The 20,705-nt window shown below is 63.2% G+C and overlaps 1 protein-coding gene across 1 annotated transcript; it reads left to right on the top strand.

Annotated features, from left to right (window-relative positions):
• Positions 1–12,637: 12,637 nt before the first annotated feature.
• LOC138067260 (homeobox protein EMX1-like) lies at positions 12,638–19,312 on the top strand. Its single transcript, XM_068943847.1, has 3 exons — positions 12,638–13,004; positions 14,931–15,115; positions 19,055–19,312. Exons 1-3 carry the CDS (start codon positions 12,638–12,640, stop codon positions 19,220–19,222), a joined length of 720 nt encoding a protein of 239 aa, XP_068799948.1. The 3' UTR covers positions 19,223–19,312.
• The last annotated feature ends 1,393 nt before the right edge of the window (positions 19,313–20,705 follow it).

The following is a 20,705-nucleotide window of genomic DNA, read 5'->3' as shown; positions in this document are numbered from 1 at the left end:
AGTCTTTCTGCTCTCAGAAGTTTTCTGGTGCTTCAGTGGGCTACAGCGTTCACCTCCGTGAATCGTTGAGCAGCCTCGGTTTTGCCACCGCAAAATTTGCCAGCTCCACCCCGTCAGTGGGTGAGCACACTGCAGCACAGCCCCCTCTGCCTCCACACCGGGGTGAGGAGAGCCGTGGTGCTCAGGTGCTATTGGTTGAACATAGGGCTGCTGTTGGAAGAGGAGAGCCAGGCTGGCATGAAGATGTGCAGTTGACTGTAGAACGGTAGGGTAGGAAGTCGCTCAAGGAGGACGTAGATGTCTGATGGGTTCTGCACTGATGGCCTGTGACAGAGAGAGACAGGATGGCTAAGCAGCCCAGCATGCTCTTGGTAGTGAATGGAAATGGGCTACCTCTTCCTCTGGGCTGCTCCAAGGAGTGCATGGAAGAAGGCCAGGAGGGCTGCAGGTGGCAAAGGAGTGAGAAGATCGGGAAGGGAGAGGAGGGACACATCAAGGAGGAGAACAGAAACAAGGAGATGCATGCAGCAAAAAAGGGAACCTTTGCTTCATGTAGCCCCAGGGCAGAAAAGAGGTTTTGAGAAGGTCCCTACATGGGGTGACCCAGCATTGCTCTCCCCCTCAGCCGGAGCGGAGGTGCCTAGGCTCAGCAATGCCCACCTCAGGTCTTGTGAGGGGTTTTCTTCCTTTGGTAAGTTTAAGACCCTTCTGAGCTTGGGCCATGTGTTTCACAGAATCACAGAGGTTTCCTCTGTGGTCACCTTCTCCACTGCATGGTATGTGCCTCTCCAGTGAAGATGAAGTTAGGGATGTCCCAAATCATCAGCTACTGGCCACCACACTGCCTGTCACTCAGGCCTTCTTCGGTGGCACCCCATCCTCTGCTCTTCCCAAGCACGTAGGCTGCTTCCAGCCCTGCATTGAGGCCACGTCCTGGCCGGCTTTCTGCATTTCAGGGTTTAACACCAGACCTGAGGAGGGAATGAGCTCTGACCTGCCTCTGCGTGACTGTCCTAACTTTGGGCGTGCAAGGCTCCCTGGCTAGAGGGACACCTCACCATGTCTCGTGGTCTCTGAGGGACACGCATCCGTGCCTGGGATCACGCAGAGGTGCGATGGGAACGTGGGCTTTGCCGGCCCCCTGGGCTGAAGCTGGGGCTCGCTGGGCCTGTCTTCTGGCGATGAGCCTGGTAGGAGCCAGAGCTCCGCAGAGGGCGGCCTGAGGCCGGGCAAAAGCCAGACGGGGCGGCGTGAGGAACCCCCCGCGTTCGTTTGCTTCCCTGGGGAGTCCTTGCCGGTGGGATGCTCCGGGCTGGTGGAAGAAGGAAACCTTCCAAGGGCGTTTCAACGCCGCCGCGAGAGCTGCCGTCAGGTGCGAGCGACACCGACGGCATCGCCGCTGCGTCTCCGCGCAGACAACTGGGAAATCTTCTTCCACCATTTTTTTGTGACCAGCTGAGGGCGTACCGAGACCGGCTAACGGCCACAGGCCGGAGCGGAGGCGGCCCAGAGCTCCAGCCGTCGCCCAGCTGGGACCAGGGCGGGCGGCAAGGCCAAAGCCACCAGCGTCCTGCTCCAGGTGTGGCAACCGCCGCGCCGTCCAGCAGCAGATGTTTCCCCAAAAGGTGGTAGAGCGGCGGCCAGGCGAGCGTTTCTGGAGAAGCGAGGCCCGAGCAGGGCGCCAAGCTCGGGGTCCCGTCCCATCTCCCTGGCTTCTCTGCCCCGGGGTCCTGCAGCGTTTGCTGGGGCTCCGCGTGCCGCAGTCACGGGATCGTGTCCGAGCCGCCGCGCTCAGGAGAAAAAGGGAGGGGAAAAACCAACCAACCAAACCAAAAAAGAAGCGGGGCACCTCTTTTTTCATTTCCTTTTCCTCTTTTCTTTCCCTTTTCCCTTTCTCCTTTCCCCTTCCCTCTCTCCTTCCCTGTTTTCTTTCCTATTTTCTTTTAGCTGTTTCTTTTTAATATCCTTTTCCTATTTTCTTTCCTGTTTTTTCTTAGCTCTTGTTTTTATATCCCTTTCCCTTTCCCGCTTTCTTTCTGTTTTCTTTTAGCTCTTTTTTTTTTCTTTCCCATTTCCTTTCCCCGTTCCCCTTCCCTTCCCTCTCCCGGTCCCATCCCTGGAGCAGCGCGCCCGGTGCCGCCAGCTCCTTCCCCGGCGGAGGCCGGTTTCGGGGCGAGACGGCGCCTCCGGCAAACAAGCAGCCGCCCCCGGCCAAAGGTGAGTGCGCTTTTCCGCTGCGGCAGGGAGGCCGAGGAGGTAAAGGTCCGGCTGTGCCCGCGTTTCCCGCGCGAGCGCCCGCCTCGTCCCGCCGGCAGAGACCTCGGAGCTGGCTGCGCCTGTCCAGGCCCGGCGTGGGGACGCCCGGGCTGCGCGGACCACGCTGGGGGTCGTCTCGGAGGGACCCGGGGGACCCCTCTTCTCCCTGGGGAACCTGCCAGGTGGACACCGTCACCCTGAGAGCCGTGGGCCACCAGCGGCAGGGCAAGCCGGCTTTCTGGGCGATGCGTCTGGAGCTGGGCAGGGTCTTCTCCAGGGAGCTGGGGGATGTTCAGCAAGCCCAGACAGGCTTAGAGCAACGAACACGTCCTTGTGCCGAGCTGGCACGTCTCTCATCGGTGTTTCCTTTACACACCACCACGCACAAGCCAAAATGCACAGCGCCTCAGCACTGTCTCCCCACGACTGAACGCTTGCTCGCGCATGGCCTTCCGCCTGCAGCTCTCTGCGCTCCTCACTCTCGGCAAAGCCCCGGAGCCCCTCGGAGCATGCAAAGGCGCATGTAAAGCCGCTCCGATCCTTTTCCAGCCGGTGCAGGGTATTTGCACAAGGGATTTGCATCAGAGCAGCTACGTCGCTGCAAACATCTTCCACCAAATAAAAGCTCGGGGTGGGCTGGAAGAAGGCAGAGCTGCAGCCGGGTCTCTGGCCCAAACTATTTGCCTTCCTTCCGCTCTCTCCTCTGGTTTTGGTGGCCTCGGCGTGAGGCCCGGGGAAGGACCCGCGCCGGGCTGGCCGGGCCCCCCGGAGAGGCAGCACTTTAAAATGTAACGCCGTGAGCGGTCGGTTAGGCCGGGGGAGATGACAGATTAACCCGCTTTAGAGCCAAAGAGCAGCGGGTTTGCTGGTAAACTGTCCTGTTCCTCCGAGCTTCAAATGCCTTTAACGAGTTATTATTTAGTCTGCTATGAGGTTAATAGCGGGGGGGCGGGGGGGTGCGTTGCAGAAACGATCTGTGATTAATTAAACCACCTTTACCGGGGACGGTGAGAGCAGCTGGCGCCCGGCGGGCCGGTGTGGCCCGCTGCAGCCGGCCGGTTCCCCGCGGCGCTGGCGGCGGTGGCGGCGGCGGGATCGCCCCGCGCCGCATTCGCATTCCTGCCGCGCGCGCACTTGTCAGCCGAGCTGTCAGCCGCGCCGGTAATAGGGCCACGGCGGTCACCCGTGTTGGGAGTAAACACAGCCCAATCTGCGAAAACAAGAGCAGAGCGGGGCCCGCGCGCAGCCTCGCGCCCCCCCACCGCCGCCCCCCGGGAAGGGTGCTGCTACCCAGCGGGTGGGGGGCGTTCTGCACCCGCCGGAGCGCGGGAAGCTCCCACGGCGCCTGCCGGGCGCCCGGCGCCAGCCCGCTCCGGCCGCTCGCCCCTACGGCTTGCAGAGGGCCTGGGCCGCGGCGATGCCAGCGCGCCCTCTGCCTTTGCCCAGGCCCTTAAAATTAAGAGTTTAGGGTTTTTTTTTTTCTTTTTTTTCCGTTTGCCCCCCCCCCCAACGCCGGCTTGGCAGCAGGCGCCGCAGGGCTCCTGCCAACGCCGAGCCCCTAAAAAGCCCCGCGGGAACCGTTTGCCGCTCCCGCGGGAGCCGCCGGCCGGAGAGGGCAGCGGGCGGTTATTGTTCTCATCAAAACCGAACCCGAAATGTTGGGGTCCAAAGCGGGGGGGGGGGGGTCGCTCCGCCTTTGTAATCTTTCCGTGGCTTTTATTCCTATTAAAACATCTCCCGGAGCAGCTCGGAGCAGCAAAGTTTCTTCCCCATCCTCCCCCCCCCCCTTTTTTTTTTTTTTAATCCTAAAGCATCTCGGATGCCCAAGTCGCAACCCATCTCGCACCTAAGCGCGGCGGCGTTTCGCACAAGCCTTTCAGCTGCTTTCTCAGTCGCTCCTCTGTCTCATTCCCCATTCAGGCAGTTGCTATAGGTATGTTTTAATCCCCAGCATGGTAGATTTTAATTAGTCTTTGTACAGATGGCCAATTAACATTCATTACTTTTGCCTTGAGCGATTAATTATGAGTTGGGACAGAACGGGCGATGGAGACGGGGGAAAGACGGGCAGGTGAATAAAAAAAAAAAAAGGAGGGGGGAGGAGGATTTTAAGCAGAGTTTGGGATTTTATTTATTTATTTGTAGCTACGCGCGCGCGCGCAGAGAGAGAAGGCGGAGGGGAGAGCGAAGCGGCACCGCGGCGCGCGCGACGCTGCCGCCCGACCGGCGGAGGCGAGGGGCCGCGCCGGCGCGGGGGGACGGAGCTGCGCTTTCCCGCGCCCCTGCTCCCCCGTTTACTTCTTTTCCAAAAATCAGGCCGCCGAAACGCTACCGGCGACGTTTCCGGGTCTTCACGTGCCCCTCGCGCCTCCGTCGCCGGCGGCCCCCGGGCGCAGGCGATGCCACCGCTCTGCGCCCCGAACCCCGCCGGCCCGGCCCCCCGCTGCGGGTCAGTAAGGGCAAAGCAACCCATTGCCCAGATGGGGAAACTGAGGCAGGGGCCCCCGCCGCTCGCCCCGGGGCTTCGACCCGCCGCTCGCGCTGCCGGCTTGATTTAGCCCGCTTTGGGGAGCCTGACGGCCGCGTCCCGTGCCGCAGCCCTGACCTCCCGGCTTCCTCGCCCGGCCGAGCAGCATCCCGTCCCCCCCCACCCCGGCCCGGCATACTTGTCCCCGCGCCGGGCAGCCCCTTCCCGAGCCGGGTCGGGCTCCAAGCGTCGCTCCCGCGCTGGTTTTGCCCCAGCTCCTCGCCGTGCCGGCAGCGGGCAGCGCGACGGGACTCCAAGCCTGACGGCGCTGAGCACGGGCCCCGCTCGGTGCACTTGTGGGCAGGCGCGCCGTGCCCGGGCTGGGGCCCAGCGCCGGGGCTCAGCGCCGCCCCCACCTGCAGAGCGGCGGCAGGGTATGGCCCTCTCTAAGTATACGCCGTTGCAATGTGCGCGCTTCCTCAAAGCAATATGGAACAGCTAAATATACTGCTCACAAATCTGTTTACACTAATAATGGCTGGGAGCCTGCCATCCATATGACTGCGAGGAACCATTGATTCAACATAAATTAACTGAAAAAAAAATCACTTGCAAGAGAGAGAGAGAGAGAGGAAAACCAGCCACAACTTTTTTCCCCTCCCTCTTGTCTTTTTCCCCCCCCCCGGACCCCGGCCCCAGCCTGAGAAGGGGGGACGCGCGGCGGCGGCATCGGCAGCTCCGCTCCTTCCTCGCCGGCCGCGAGGCGCCCGGCCTCCGAGAAGCAACTCGGTGCATGCATGAGCCGGCGCCGGCTCCTCGTCGCACCCCCAAAAAACCCAAATATCCGTCCCCCCGGAGCAGCGCGGCTGGGAGAAGCCGAGCGCGGAGCGGTTCCCGCGCCCCGTGTGCGGACGGGGCTGGAAAACCCCGCGTGGAGGCTCCTCCGCCGCCGGCAGCTCGAGCGGCACAGAGGAATAAATGAACACAATATTTACCCGTCTTCCAGGAAATAGCAATGGAGACGGAAGGGTCCGAGTCATTATTTTGGCGCGGGCAGATTGCTAACTCGTTTAAATATTAAAAAAAAAAAAAAGGAAGAAAAAAAGAAAGAAAGGAAAAATTGGCAGCGCCTCGCGTATTAGTCGAAGCCGCTGCAGACTTGGCTCCCGCTCACCTCCGCAACATAATGTTAAATGGCATCACGACAGTATATCAGTCATTTACATATGTTGCTTATAGACGCCAAACTTATTAACACAATAAAACTGCCGCTAAGAAGCCTTCCTGCCTATTTTTCTCGTTGCGAACGTCAGTGTTGTAAGCACCTAGCCGCCTCGTATGGAAACACGCGGGGTTTGCCTTTCATACGGCACCAGGGAAAATAAACACGTGAATCACGGCGGGTCCCCCCTCCGACCGGCGTCCCCCTGCCTCCGCGCAGCCGGGGCAGGGTCGAACCCCCCCCTCGCACCCGAATCCCGCTGCACCCAGCGACGGGGCGAGCGCGCCTGGCGCCGACCCCAAATGTCTCTTCTCCAGCTCCTATGTGCAAAAATATACCCGCGAGGAGCAACGGGAAGCAACCTTCACCTTCCCTGCCCGGAAAGCCCGGCCCGGCTGGGAAAAGGAAAGGACAAGCTGGGGAAGGAAACGCAAAAGAGCCGGGAAGGTCATGCTCCATCTGGCTCTCCCTGCAAATCTGTCCGTCTGCATCTGCGGGGGGCAGGCGGCGGAGCTGCCGAGGACCTGGTTAATGTTTGCAAGGTGCTTTGGGAGCAGAAAGTACGCGATAAGCACTAAGCGTTAGCTGCGTGTCCTCCCGCGCAGGCCAGCCCCGTGCCGCTTGGCCGTTCGCCCCCGGCGATGGATGCTTTGCAGCCAGCGGCTGCTTTGGTTTTGCTCCCAGCATCCAGGAGGGGCTGCATCGCCCGCCGCGTCCCCGCTACGGGGACCCCGAGGGCCCCTGCTCTGCCGCTGCAGTGCCGCAGCCTGGGCAGCAGCTCTGCCTCCCTGCTGCAGCCTCCTAAAGTGCTGCAGCCTCCTAAAGCACTACCTTCCTAAATCACTGCACCTTCCTCGATCATTGCACCTTCCTCGATCATTGCACCTTCCTAAATCATTGCACCTTCCTAAATCATTGCACCTTCCTCGATCATTGCACCTTCCTCGATCATTGCACCTTCCTAAATCATTGCACCTTCCTAAATCATTGCACCTTCCTCGATCACTGCACCTTCCTAAATCATTGCACCTTCCTAAATCATTGCACCTTCCTCGATCATTGCACCTGCCTAAATCATTGCACCTTCCTAAATCATTGCACCTTCCTAAATCACTGCACCTTCCTCGATCATTGCACCTTCCTCGATCACTGCCTTCCTCAGTCACTGCAGCCTCCTCAGTCACTGCAGCCTCCTCGAGCACTACCTGGTTCTCCCAGGGCCTTTGGAGCCAGCCGGCTCCATCCCGCCGGCTGCCGCAACCCGGGTACCAGCAGGGCCTTGGCGAGGGGCGCGCCGCCCACCTTTTCTGCTCATCGTTTTCAAATAACGGGCGCCAGCCCCCTCCCGCAGCTCCCGCGAACGCTCCCGTGGTAGCCACGCACGGAGACGGCAGGGCCAAAGCTTTACACGGTTCGTGGGCGAGCTTCGTGGGGAGCCCCAGCGTTAGGCAGCCGCACCTCAGGGTCGGCCGTCCCTCTACAACGCTGGCTTTCGACGCGGGGCCCAGGCTGCGACAGGCTCAAGCTAGCGGCAGGAAGCTGATTACTTCCCGTGCCAGAGTCTGGGACATCTTTATGGCTCTGCAAATCAAAAAAGGCCCAAAAAGCCACTGCTCTGAAAGGCGGCTGTTGGAGGGGGGTTTTGTGAGTGCTGGGGCAGGTCCCCAGGCCCTGCCAGGCAGAAATCGCCCCTGGCCGAGCTGGGAGGGTTTGCCGCTAGCTGCCGAGGGTGCCGTAGCGCTCTGCACTTTGGGCACCTGCACGATCACGCCAAGCTGCGTTAGGAGGCTTGGAGGCAACGCCTGCAGGAGTCAGGGCTGTAAACGGCTGTGGGGAGCCGGATGCAAAGCCCTGTCTGCTTTGCAAGAGCAAGACACGTATCAATCACGCGTGGCTGCAGCCGCGTGAGTTACTGCTCGCCGCACGGGCAGGAACCGGAGCCGGAGCTTTGTCTGGGCTGAACGGCCTTCGGGATCTGCCACTGGTGAGAGCTCCCCGAAGGCCAGGGGTGGCGGCAGCCGCGCCGGGCTCGCAGCAGTAAGGGGAGCCACGCGGCAGGGCTGCCGGAGCTGGGCCTTGCTTGGCTCAACGACCGACTGCAGCATCCTTCAAAGTGTAGCTGAGCGACAAAGGGAAACCCTCCCGAGACCCCGGCGCTTGCTTTTGAGCCGGCTGGCCCCCTGGCTCGTGCCAGGAAGGTGCTCCAGGACTTAGAGGTGGTGGAGCAGAGCTCGCTCAGGGGATGGGAGACCCTTAGGGACAAGGGAACGTGTTTCCAGAGCACCTTTCCTTGCTAGCTGGTGTGTGGCTTTGCATAAAACATTTGGCTTTTCTGCGCGAACTTTCCCACCTCACCTCCCGGTCTAATTAGACTGTAAGCCTGCCCGTCGGCATCCCAGCAGAGCCCAGGTCTACGCAGGATGCTGGACGGTGACACCGACGTGACAGGAAGGCTGCTCTGGAGAAGCAAGGGCAGAGGCAGCCCCAGCGGGAAAGGCAGTGTGACCGTTGCGTAGATAGGTGAGGACCCAACAGCATCTTTCCTGGCTGGACTGTGTTTTCCAGCCCATAGTCTAGCTGTGTCACCTCTGTGGTTTCCCATTCCCGGGCAAGGTGCTAGAATTACCCCTCAGTAGCTGTCTGGGTCCATAGACCAAATCCCTCTCTTGTCTGCCCGTGGGAATGCATGCACCTACTGTTGTCCCCACCATTCCTGTACACCATCCATCCATCCTCTAGGGATGTGCTGACACCTTAAAAAGAGGAGACTCAGGAAGGTGCAAATGAATAACTCGCTGACTGGGTTGTGCATGGAAGGCTTATTCCAAACCCAGCGTCTTCTTGAACCAAGTGAGCGAGAAAAGGAGAAGACGAAGAAGCAGAAAAGGGGGAGGCAAGGGAGCTGCCCAGGACAGGTGGGCTCCCGGACCAGGATTGCCCCGGGTCTCCTGGGCTCTCCAACCTGAAATACAGACCCATTGCTCTCTTCTTCAGCGTGAGGCCACACTTAAAGAGTGGCAGGAACAAATCTGGGCAGGGAAAGCAACTCGGCCCATGGGAATAGCAGGTGGGAGAGTTGAGGAGGAAATGATACAGCACTTTGAAGTCTGGTCAACTTTTAACATCCCGGCACGCTGCGCCCGTGGCCACGCTCCGGGGCCCGGGGCCTGATTTTCCACATTTCTGCCCTTTGATGCTGGAGGCCGCTGCGTTACCGATTAACGAGGAGGGAGGACGGGCTGCACCTGCCGGCAGCGCGCTGCATCTGGCCCCGGCAGCCCCGTCCGCTCCCCCCGGGGCTGGGGGATGGCTGAGGGGGAAGGAGAGGGCCTGGAGTCGCAGTCAGGGATGCAGAGAGGACGAGCAGGCGCACGGGGATGGCCGGGGCTGGGGATGCCCGAGGGGGAGCCGGACCCGCTTTCTGCGTGCTCACCCCGAGCATCCCTGGAGCCGGCCCCCGACCGCCAGCCCTGCGGCTGGCTCGCCGTGCCTGTCCTCTCCCCCTCTCCCTCTTTTTCATTCCTTTTTCGTTTGCTCCTTGGAAAATCGTCACCATCGTATTTTAACGGGCATCAGATTCCCCTCTACTCCCCCCAACACCCCCTTGCCAGGGGGCAATAACCCCTTGAGCAGCCCTGTGTGTCCCCCGCCACGGCCAGCCGGCTCCCTCTCGCGCCCTGGCACCTTCGGTGCCTCTTTCGTTAAAAAGAAAATGTCTTTCTCCTCCATCCGGAGCCCCTTCTCGGCGGAAATTCAGTGGGAATCCAGGCTGCTCCCAGACCACCTCCTCCCGCGGATGCAGGGGCTAAACTTTCCCTCTTAATAAGCCTTGTGCCCGGCAAGGGACGCTGCCCGGGGGCTCCACGCTTTATTCCCGCGGGGAATAAAGCTTCTCGCTGAATTATCCTGCTGCGGAAAGGTGGGGAAAAGGGGGCTTTCCACGGCCCCGGAGCCGCAGGAGCAACCTGCCGCAAGTCGGGTTTCTCTCCCCGCCGGCGGCTCCGCGGCAGCGGCGGGGGCTGCGCAGCCGGGCGCCGGCGGGAGCCCGCGCTTGGCCCTCGGCCTCCGCGCAGCTCCGGGGCGGACGGCGGGAGGTTGCGGAGCCGCAGAGCTGCGCCCCGAAAAGGGTTGCCAACCCCGGCGCCGGCAGGGAAGCGAGCCGGGATTGCAACCGGCCACCGCCGGCAGCAAAAAGCACATTGAAGGTTTAGAATTTAGGAGGGAGATTGAGCGAAACGATTTGTCGCCCGACTCCAGTAGCTTTGGGGGAAAAAAGCTCTTTTTCCGGGCATTAGGAAGGGGAGATGTGCAGGAGATGCCCGGCCGGGTGGGAATTACCTCTGCGAACAGCCAGCGCCTGGGAGGATTTTTTTTTTTTTCCCCTCCCCGCAGAGGATGTTAAAGCACGGCGAGATCCGCACGAAACGAAATGGGAGCCCCGCGCAGCCCTCCGCCACGCCGCGCTTTCCCACGGGCGAGCGCGGAGCGGCGCGGAGGCGGCGGCGGAGGCCGGAGCCGCCCGCCCGCCCCGAGGGTCCGCACGGCCCCAGCGCGGCGGCTGCGCGCTGCCCCGGGCCCGGCGGGATGGCACAGAAATCCGCCTCTGCTTCCCGACCAAAAAAAAAAAAAAAGGGAAAAGAAATTAAATTAAAATGAAATGAAATGAAATGAAATGAAATTCTCCCTTCTCAAAATCGTCCAGACGCGGTACCCGCTCCCGGGCGCGGCGGCTCCCGCATCCAAGCCGAGCGCAGTCCCCGCATCCCCGCTCCTCGGGCCCCTTCCCTTCCCTTCCCTTCCCTTCCCTTCCCTTCCCTTCCCTTCCCTTCCCTTCCCTTCCCTTCCCTTCCCTCTCCTCCCCTCTTTGGGTGCACTGTCCTCCCCGCCGAGAGGCCTTTTTGCTACCCCGCTGACACAGCCCGTTTCTTTAATTGCATTTATAGATATATTTTATATATATATCTCTATAAATATAGATCTTTTTCTCTCTCTCTTCCGGCTCCTCGGAGAGAGAGAGAGAGGAAAAAAAAAATCCAGTCTGGCAACGCGCTGCTCCGTTTCTATCCGTTCAATTCTATATGTATATATATATATATATATATTTTTTTTTAATTTATTCCCCGCAACCCCCCAGCGCCGCGCAGCCTCTTGCGTGACTCCGTCCGTGGAAGGCCCCCGCGGGCGCGCAGGGCTCCGCGGGCTGCTGCCGCTCGCGCCCTGCCTGCGGGCTCCGCGGAAGGAGGCCGAGCGGAATAGCAAGTGGGAGAGAGGCGGCGAGAGGGGCCGGGGCCGGGGCCGGGGCCGGGGCCGGCCCTCCCTCCCCTCGCCTAGCAGCGGTTTTCTTCCCTGCTGAAAACCTGCCTTTCCCCGCGGGAGGGACGGATCCGCGGGTGCCCACCCGGAGCATTTCGGTCCAGCCAAGTGGAAAATAGACTTTAAACCCTCTTTGTGCGGGAGGTGAAGGAACAGCAGTCCTCCTCCTCCTCCTCCTCCTCCTCCCCCCCCCCTCCACCCCCAAATCCCCATCCCCGCCTTCCTCCGCGGGGTTAACAAAACTCAAACCAATTTACGGGCACCCGGCCTCGGGGAGCGGCGAAGCAGCGGCAAACTGCGGAGTGAACTCGGGACGGGCCCGCGGAGGCGGCTGCGCGCCCCGCGCCCCGCCGCGGCCCGGCGGAAAACCGGCCAAAACGGGGACTTTTTAAATTGGAATTTTGTTGTTGTTGTTTTGCTTTGGTTTTTCTTTTTTTTTTTTTTTTTCCCCCTTCCATTTTATTCGCAGCGCAGGAGCGGCCCGCGGGAAGATCGGGTTTTGGTTGGCGGGGCGGACGCGGAGCTTGCGCCGCCGCGGAGCCAGGCCGCGGCCCCGCGGGTGGGTGTGTGGAGGGGAGGCGGGGGAGGGGGGGGAGGTCGGGCTTCACCTCCCTTCCCCTCCCACCCAAAGCCCGGCAGGTCCCGCCAGCAGCTGGGGAGTCACAAACCATCGCGAAGGATTATTATTATTTTTTTTTTTAAAGGAAGGGAAAAAAACCCCACTTTTTTCTTTCTTTTTTTTTTTTTTAAGGGGGGGAAAAAAAATTAAAAGGAAGCAGCAAGCCGCGCTGCTCCGAAAGGGAGCCGCTTGCCGGCGCGCAGGGGCGGGGGCGCCCGAGCCCCTCTCCCCCCCCCTCCCCAACCCCAGCCAACTTTGCGGCGCTTCTCCGGGCAGCGGCTCCAGTCCGGCTTTTCGGGAGCTCTCGACTCTCCTCGGGTCTCCCCCCCCCGCCTTCCTTCAACCCCCCCCCTCTTTCAACCCCTCCGCCTTCTCGCTCCGCCGGCGCCCCCCCTGCGCGCCCCCCCGCGCCCGCGGCAGGTGAGTCCGCCCATTCCGCCGGGCCGCGCCAGGTACCGGCTTTATTTGCAGCGCGGCGGCGGCGGCGGCGGCGGCGGCCCCGGGGGTGCGGGCAGCGTGGGCGCCGCCAGCGCCGAGCACCGCGGCCGGCGGAGCGGGGGTGGGGGGGGGTTGTGTGTGTGTGTGTGTGTGTGTATGTATGTGTGTATATGTGTGCTGCCCAGGGGGAGGTTTCGTGCACACACACACACACACACACGGACACGCGCGGGCACGCGCGCGCGCCCCCCCCCGCAGGAGCAGCCCCGCTCCAGCTCCCCCCCCCCCTCCTCCTCCTCCTCCTCCTCTCCCGGCGCACACCATGTTCCAGCCGTCTGCGAAGCGCTGCTTCACCATCGAGTCCCTGGTGGCCAAGGACACCCCGCTGAGCCCCGACGAGCCGCTGCGCCCCGCCGCCCTGCCCTACCCCGGCCCCGCCGCCGCCGCCGACGCCGCCGCCGCCGCCTTCGCTAACGGCTTCCCGGGCGCCGCCGGCCGGTCCCTCTACGGCAGCGCCGAGCTCGTCTTCCCCGAGGCCGTGGGGCACCCGGCGCTGCCCGTCGGGCCGCACCAGCTGGCCGCCTCGCCGCTCCCGCACCCGCACTCCTTCTTCGGGCCTCAGCACCGCGACCCGCTCAACTTCTACCCCTGGGTGCTGCGCAACAGGTTCTTCGGGCACCGCTTCCAAGGTGAGCCGGGGTGTTGGGGAAGGTGGTTTGGGGGAGGTTTTTTTTGGGGGGGGGGGGGCTGCCGCCGCCTCTGCCGAGCGCGGAGCGGCTGCAGCAAGGCAGAGGGGCAGCTCCCGGGGGCAGCTGCACGACGCCTCCAGCGCGCACCCCCCCCCAAAACCCCAAAGCCAGCGTGCAATTTACGCGCACGCTTAAGAGAGCCGGGCTGCACTTGCAGCCCCGCGTAGGGCCGCGGTGCGTTTGCACGCACGCACACGCGCACCTTCCCCGCCCCGGCCCGTTTGGCACTGCCGGCAACGAAATGTGCCTTCCGCAGGCGCGGAGCGGGCGCGGGGAGCTTCCCCCTCTGCCCCGCACGCCGAGAGCGCGCCCCGGCGCTGGCACACGCCGGCCCGGGGAAGCAGCCCACGCGTGGCCGGGCCCCGCGGGAGAGCAGAGCCGCGGCCGGGGCTCCGCGGGGATGCGCGGAGCGGCGCCGCGGGCCCGTGCGCGGCCCGGCCGGGCGGGGGGACGGGGGGCGTCTGCCGGGCACAGAGTTTGGGGTTTTTCCTGCTCGAAAATGAAGGGAAAGATTGCGCTCGATCTCCTCTCCAAAAAGAGATTTTTCTTTGCCTTTCTTGCTTTTTCTTCTTTCCGTTTTTCTTTCTTTCCATGTTTCTTCTTTCCGTTTTTCTTTTTTTCTTTCCTTTTTTCTTTTCTTTTTTCCTTCTCTCTGCTTCTGCCTTTCCTTCTCTCTCTCCCTCTTTCCTTTTCTTCTTTTTCTCTCTCTCTCCTTCGTTCCTTCTCCTTCTCTTCTCGCTTCGTTCTCTCTCTGTCTTTTCCTTTCGGTTTCTCTTTCGCTCAGCCGTTCTCTCTCTCTCGTTTCCTTCCCTCTTTCCTCCCTTCCTCCCTTTCCCTCCTTCCCCCCCCCTTTCCCTTTCCGCTGTCCTGCCCGGCGGGCCGGCAGCCGCGGCTCTGCCCGCGCCCATCACGCCGTTATCGCGGCGAGCCCGCCGCTGCCGCCCGGGATTAGGTTATCGGCGGCCGCCGGCCCCGCCGCCCCCGGCGCTGCCGCCGCCAGAGCGGCCCGGCCCCGGGCGACCCCGCACCCAGCACCCCGCACCCGGCACCCGGCACCCGGCACCCAGCACCCGGCACCCAGCACCCGGCACCGCACCCCGCACCCAGCACCCGGCACCCAGCACCCGGCACCGCACCCCGCACCCGGCCCGCTGGGCCCGCCGCGGCCGCCCGGGGCCTCCCCTCCGCTCCTCGCCGCCCGCTGCTCCCGCCGGCCCTTTAGTCTTCCTGGGTGTCTTTCCTTTTCTTCCTCTTCTTCTGCCTTCCTCCTTTTTTCCTTCTTTCTTTTTCTCTCTCTTTTTTCTATCTCTTTCTTTCTTTCTTTCTTTCCCTTTCTTTTTCTTTCTCCCTCTTTCCCTCTCGGTCTCTCTTCCTCTCTGTCTTTCTCTCTTTCTCTCTCCCTCAGTTTTTTCTCTCTCTGAGTTTTCTTTTTCTCTCCATCTTCCTTGCTTTCTCTTGCCTTTTTCTCTATTTCTCTCCTTCTCCTTCCTTCGTTCCCTCCTTTCTCTTCCTTTCTCTTGTTCTTCATCCTTCCCTCTCCCTCTCCTTTTCTCCCTCTCTTTTTTCTTTTCTCCCTCTCTTTTTTTTCTCCCTCTCTTTCTTCTTTTCTCCCTCTCTTTCTTTTTTCCTTTCTCTTCTCTCTTCATTCTTTCCTCCTCTCTCTTTCTTTCCCCTCGCCTTGCCTTCGCGCGTCGGGCTGCACCGGGGAAGGGAAGGGAAGGGGAGGGAAGGCAGGAGCCGGGGGGACCGGGAGGGGGCCCAGCAGCCAGCGCCGCCGCCGTTTCCCGGCGAGGCCGAGCGCTGCGCCCCTGGGGGCCCGGCCGGGCCGGGGGCGGCGGGCGCTGACGGGCGCTGCTCTGCCCGCAGGGAGCGAGGTGTCCCAGGAGAGCCTGCTGCTGCACGGGCCCTTCGCCCGCAAGCCCAAGCGCATCCGCACGGCCTTCTCGCCCTCGCAGCTGCTGCGGCTCGAGCGGGCCTTCGAGAAGAACCACTACGTGGTGGGCGCCGAGCGCAAGCAGCTGGCCAGCAGCCTCAGCCTCTCCGAGACCCAGGTAGGCGGCCGGGCTCGGGCCGAGCTCGGCCAAAATCCTCTCCCGGCAGTCGCGTATGGAAGCGGCCGTCGGAGCGGGAGGATTTGTGTGGTTTTAGGGGGGTCGGTTTTCCAGTGTCATCTCTTGCTCTTGGGTGTTTTAGCGAGTATAATACGCCGTTTTTTTTTAAAAACCCAGCAACCAAAGCAGCAGCGTCCGTCCGTCCGTCCGTCCGGAGACCCGCCGAACCGGGCCGTTCCTGCGCTGCGTTGTTCCCGCGCGCAGCCGCAACGGTTGAGGAAAGCCGGGACGGGCGCACGGCGCTGTGCCCGGGGGCCAGCGGGCGCTTAAGGGCAGCGGGCATTTATTTGAGCTGGGATTTTCTCGGTCTAGAGAAGATGCGCGCAGGCGTTTTGCCTGGCGCCGGGAGAAACGGTGCGAGCCAGCCAGGCCGCAAGGACGCGCGTGAACGCCAAAGCCCGCCGTAACGGGGCCAAAAGCGACCGTTCCGGGAAAATCGGGGCTAGCCGGAGAGCACCCGCGCGCGCAGCCAAGGCCAAGGTGCCCGTCGCCTCCCGGATATTCGGCGGTGGAGTCGTCCGGCGGCGGAGCGCGTTTGCCCCCAGCTGCGGCGGGCGCCTGTCGGCCCGTTCGCCCCATCGGTTGCGTTTCTATCCTTGAATTCAGTGGGGAAACAAAGGGGGCGCCGCGGGCGTTCCCGGGAGCGGCGGGGGGGGGGGGGCTCGAGCCTGCCAAAATACCGCCGCCGGGGGCAACGTTTCGGCTCTCGGGCCGAAAATCGGCCCTGTTAACGGGGACGGGGGCAGGAGGGTTTGGGGGGGGGGGCGGGAAGGGTTCGTGGACGCGCGCGGGACGGAGCCCACGTGAACGCCAGCCGGCTGCGTCTGCCCACCCCGAGGGGCGCGGGGGCCGCCCGCCAACCCTCCCGTCAGCTCGGCCCGGCCCAGCCGGAGCCGTCGCTTTGCTGCTTCGGTCCCGTCTCAAGGCTGAAAACGGTGCTAAAAGCAGGGGGGAAAAACCCCCGAAAGGTCAGAAAACGGACCGGCAGCTTGTCCGGGCGGAAAGGGCAGCGGCGGCTCAGCACGCTGGGATTTTGCCTCGTTGCCCCGAGCCGCAAGGTGATTTATTTGGGGGGGGGGGGAAGCAGCAGGCACCCGCCCCCAAATCGGCCAGGGGCAGTGCAGGAAAGCGAGGGAGGCGAGAGGGACCGCACGCGCGGGAACCTGCTCGGAAACCCTTCTCCGTCCCCGGCGCTCGCGCGGCTTTTTGCAATCGTCTCGTAATTGCAAAAAAGAGAGGTGGGGGGGGGGGGAAGGAAATAACGCAACGTTTTTCATTTTTCGGCAAGCGCTCTGCTTTCTTAGCCGCGGGCCCCGTTTGGCAGCGGCTTGGCCCCCCCCCACTCCCTCCACTGGAAACACGGGGCTCCCGCTCCGGCCGCGCCGGCACCTGGAGCAGCCCCGGGGCCAAGGTGAAAAGGGTACGAGGGTCCTGGCGGAGTCAGGAAACGCCTTGGGACGGAGGCGGGTGGGAGTCGCGGGGCGGCCGGACGGATGGACGGAGGCGTTTAACCCCTTCCCGCCCGCTCCCCTGCCGGTAGCCCTGACGTTCACCCAGGCTTCTGCGCGCGAACCGTCTCCTTCCTCTTCCGTATGGAAAAGCCGGGGGAAAACCGCTGCGGGCAAAGGGGCCGGGAGCTGGCTGTGGGCCGGGGAGCGACGCTGCGCGATATCCCCCTCCCGGGCAGCGCAGGCGGCGCTCAGCCGGGCCGAGCCAGAGCCCGTAGGAGGAATTTTGAGCTAGATTTTTCCCCCTCCCATATATATAAATTTGGGCCGGCTCCTCTCTTCCTTGTGCGTTCACGCCGATGGCAATGGGTAAACGAGTCGCATCCTCGCGTCGAGGCCGGGAGCAGCCAAGGGGACGGCAAAGGCGACGGGGAGCTGGCTGGTTCCCCGCGGCCCGTCCTCTTCGCGAGAGAGGGAGGAAGGGCAGCAGGGGCGCGCGGCTCTCGGGAGACGCTTCGCGCCCGGCTCCGGGTCCCGCAGAGCCGCGGTCGAGCGGCTCGATGGCTTCAGGCCTTAGTTTCCCCTCCTCTAAGTTAGGGATGAGGCACCTTCCCGACTCCCGGAGGGCTGAGAGCTTTAATTAAAGTTTGCAAAGTGCTTTGCCGTTGCTGAATGAAAGGCGCCGGCTCAGTGTTGTTGGAGAAATGCCCCAAAGCGAGGAAAGCAAATGGTTTGAGTCCCGGGTGGGGGAGTTATAATATATCCGGGTGCCATAAAGCAGCTGTTTCAGTAGCATAAACCTGCCTTAAAGTCAGGGACTGTTATCGCACTCGCTGCGCTGCAATTAATGTCGCGGGAGTGGGGGGGGGGTTAGCGGCCGGACAGAGACGGGGCCGGCTCCAGCGCTGCTCCGGGGCTGCGGGCAGCCGCTACCTGCCGCCAGGTGACCGCTTCAGCCCGGGCCGCGTCGGGGCTGGCATCGGCGGCCGAGCAGCGGCCCCTAGTGTCCTGCGAGGGCCCGCGAACGGGGCAGCGGCCCGCGGCGCCGGCTGCCTGCAGCATCTCCAATCACCGGCTGCATCCCGCGTCGCTGGGTGCGCAGGGGGGGCCCGCGGCATCCTGAACTGCTGGGTGAGCGGGGGCCTGTGGCATCCCGAATCACGAGCCTCATGGCATCCTGCATTGCCGGCTGCTCGGGGGCCTGCAGCATCCCGAATCACTGGCCACACAGCATCCTGCATTGCCAGCTGCACGGGGGCCTGCGGCATCCCGAATCACTGGCCACACGGCATCCTGCATTGCCAGCTGCACGGGGGCCTGCGGCATCCCGAATCACTGGCCACACGGCATCCCACACCGCTGGCTGCACGGGGGCCTGTGGCATCCCGAATCACTGGCCACACGGCATCCCACACCGCTGGCTGCACGGGGGCCTGCAGCATCCCAAATCACTGGCCATGCAGCATCCTGCGTCGCTGGGTGTGCGGGAGCCTGCAGCATCCCGAATCGCTGGCCATGCAGCACCCCGTATCACCAGCTGCATGGGTGCCTGCAGCATCCTAAGTCAGTGGATGTGCAACACCCCATATCACCGACTGCATGGGTGCCTGCAGCATCCCGAATCACCAGCCTTGTGCCATCCCGTATCACCAGCTGCTCGGGGGCCTGTGGCATCCCGAATCGCTGGCCACGCAGCATCCCGTATCCCTGGCTGCACGGGGGCCTGTGGCATCCTGAATCACCAGCCGTGTGGCATCCTGCGTCACCAGCTGCATGGGGGCTTGCGGCATCCCGAATCACCAGCCGCGTGGCGTCCCACATCGCCAGCTGCTCGGGGGCCTGCAGCATCCCGAATCGCTGGCCACGCAGCATCCTGCATTGCCGGCTGCACGGGGGCCTGCAGCATCCTGTGTCCGTGATGCCGCGTCCGTGGTGCTGCGTCCCAGCCAGGCCGGGGGCTCTGCTCCCGCCAGCTCCGGGCCGTGTCGTGCGGTGCAGACGTGCGATGCCGCGGCGGTGTCAAAGGCGCGAGGGGTTGGAGCTGGGGCCGCCTGCGGGTGAGGAGCGAGTATCTCCAAGGACGGAGACCTGCCACCACCCCCCGGGGCCCTGGGCCAGCGTTTGACCACCGTCATGGTGAAAAACGCATTCCTTCAAGCTAAATATGGCAAATCTGCCCAGATACCAGGGTGAGGGGCACCGGGTTGCAGCGCCGCAGGGACGGTCCCGCGTGCGTGTGCGTGGTGGACTCTGCGTCGAGGGTCTCGGGCTCCCTCTCGCCCTTGGGGTTTCCCGAGCGCTGAGAAAGCACGAGGGGCCAGGATTTCGGGCCGTTTTTGCTATTTTGAGGCGTTTGGTGGGGGGGAAAGGAAGGGCGGGTCGGCGCTTCGGGCCGCCGTCACGCAGCGCCTGTCTCCCCCTCCTGCCGCAGGTGAAAGTCTGGTTCCAGAACAGGCGGACGAAATACAAGCGGCAAAAGCTGGAGGAGGAAGGGCCCGAGGCGGACCAGAAGAAGAAGGGCTCCCACCACATCAACCGATGGCGGCTGGCCACCAAGCAGGCGGGCGGCGAGGACATCGACGTCACCTCCAACGACTAGGGCCGGGCCGGGCGCCCGCGGCACCCGCCATGCGCAGGGACCAGGGGCAGCGCGGGCTCCCGCGCCACTAACTCTGGGGAAGGCGCCCGGCCGCCGCCGGCATCCCGCCGGGGCGCCCAGCCGGAGCCCAGCACCCGGCTCCTCCGGCCGGCACGGCCGCGCCGCCCCGCCGAGGCGCCCGGGGACGCTCCGAGGAGGAGGAAGAGGAGGAAGAAGAGGAGGAGGAGGCTGAAGCACCCGGCGCCCCCCGGCACGCCGCCCTCCTCCGAGCCGGACGCCGTCCGGCGGCCGCGAGCTCCAATAAAAAAGTCCTACCTAGACGCTCAGCGTACCCAACCCGTTTTCTTTTCCCTCTTTTTTTTTTTTTCCCCCTCCCTCCTCCCCTTTTTTTTTCCTTTTTTTTTTCCTTTTTTTTTTAATACGCTTTCGGTTTTAATTTATTCTCCTCTTTCCGTGCCCGTGTGCGTGCGGTCCCTCCCGGTCGTAGGTAGCCGGCAGCTGTAGTGTGTGTTACTGCGTGGAAATAAAAAGCGAAACGCGCTCGAGGCCTCTCTGCTTGCCGGGGGGCTCTGGGGCCGGGGTGGGGGGGGGGGGGAAGGTCCTTTTTTTGGCCAAACCGCCGCCTTCGGAGGAGCCTTTTCCCAGGAGACGAGGAGAAAGCGATGGGACGGCAACTCCGCCGGACGGTTCGCCTCCGCGAAGGCTCGAGCCCGGCGATGCCTCTCCCCCTGCCGTGGGGTCCCGGCAGGAACGGGGCTTTCGGCAGCGAGCGACCCGGCCTGGCCGGACCCCCTCCGCCCCGAGCTCCGATCCCGATAAAAACCTCCCGCAGCGACCGATTGGGACCGAAATGACTTTCAGACCCGTCTTGGAAAGCACCGGCCTCGACCATCCCCGGAACAGGCAACAAAACACCCCGCGGCGCGGGAAAAGCAGTGGGTTTGGCCATGCGTCGGCTGCCAAAACGCTCCCGGGGGTGCTGTAACGTCCACAGGGCTGGTGGGGAAGGACATCCATGGGGATGGACATCCACAGGACCAGCGGGGAGGGATGTCCATGGGAAAGGACATCTGTGGGGCCAGCAAGGATGGATGTCCACAGGGAAGGATGTCCGTGGGGCCAGCAGGGATGCACGTCTCTGGGGAAGGAGGTCTGTGGGGGAGGACATCCATGGGGCCAGCAGGGATGGGTGTCCGCGAGGAAGATGTCCGTGGGGAAGGACGTCCATGGGGCCAGCAGGGATGGACGTCTGTGAGGAAGGGCGTCCATGGGGCGAGCAGGGATGGATGTCCACAGGGAAGGATGCCCATGGGGCCAGCAGGGATGCATGTCTGCGGGGAAGGATGTCCATGGGGCTGGTGGGGAAGGACGTTGGTGGGGAAGGAGGTCTGTGGGGGAGGACATCCATGGGGCCAGCAGGGATGGGTGTCCGCGAGGAAGATGTCCGTGGGGAAGGACATCCGTGGGGAAGGACGTCCATGGG

The sequence above is a fragment of the Struthio camelus genome, chromosome 4 (assembly GCF_040807025.1).
Source record: "Struthio camelus isolate bStrCam1 chromosome 4, bStrCam1.hap1, whole genome shotgun sequence".
NCBI lineage: Eukaryota > Metazoa > Chordata > Aves > Struthioniformes > Struthionidae > Struthio > Struthio camelus.
Note: the sequence above shows the minus strand (reverse complement) of the source record. Positions and strands in the feature narration are given on the sequence as shown.

Coding starts and splice junctions, on each gene's coding strand:
- LOC138067260 (XM_068943847.1), top strand. CDS start 12,638: ATGTTCCAGCCGTCTGCGAAGCGCTGCTTCACCATCGAGTCCCTGGTG. Junction 13,005..14,930: donor CTTCGGGCACCGCTTCCAAG/GTGAGCCGGGGT, acceptor CTCTGCCCGCAG/GGAGCGAGGTGTCCCAGGAG. Junction 15,116..19,054: donor TCAGCCTCTCCGAGACCCAG/GTAGGCGGCCGG, acceptor CTCCTGCCGCAG/GTGAAAGTCTGGTTCCAGAA.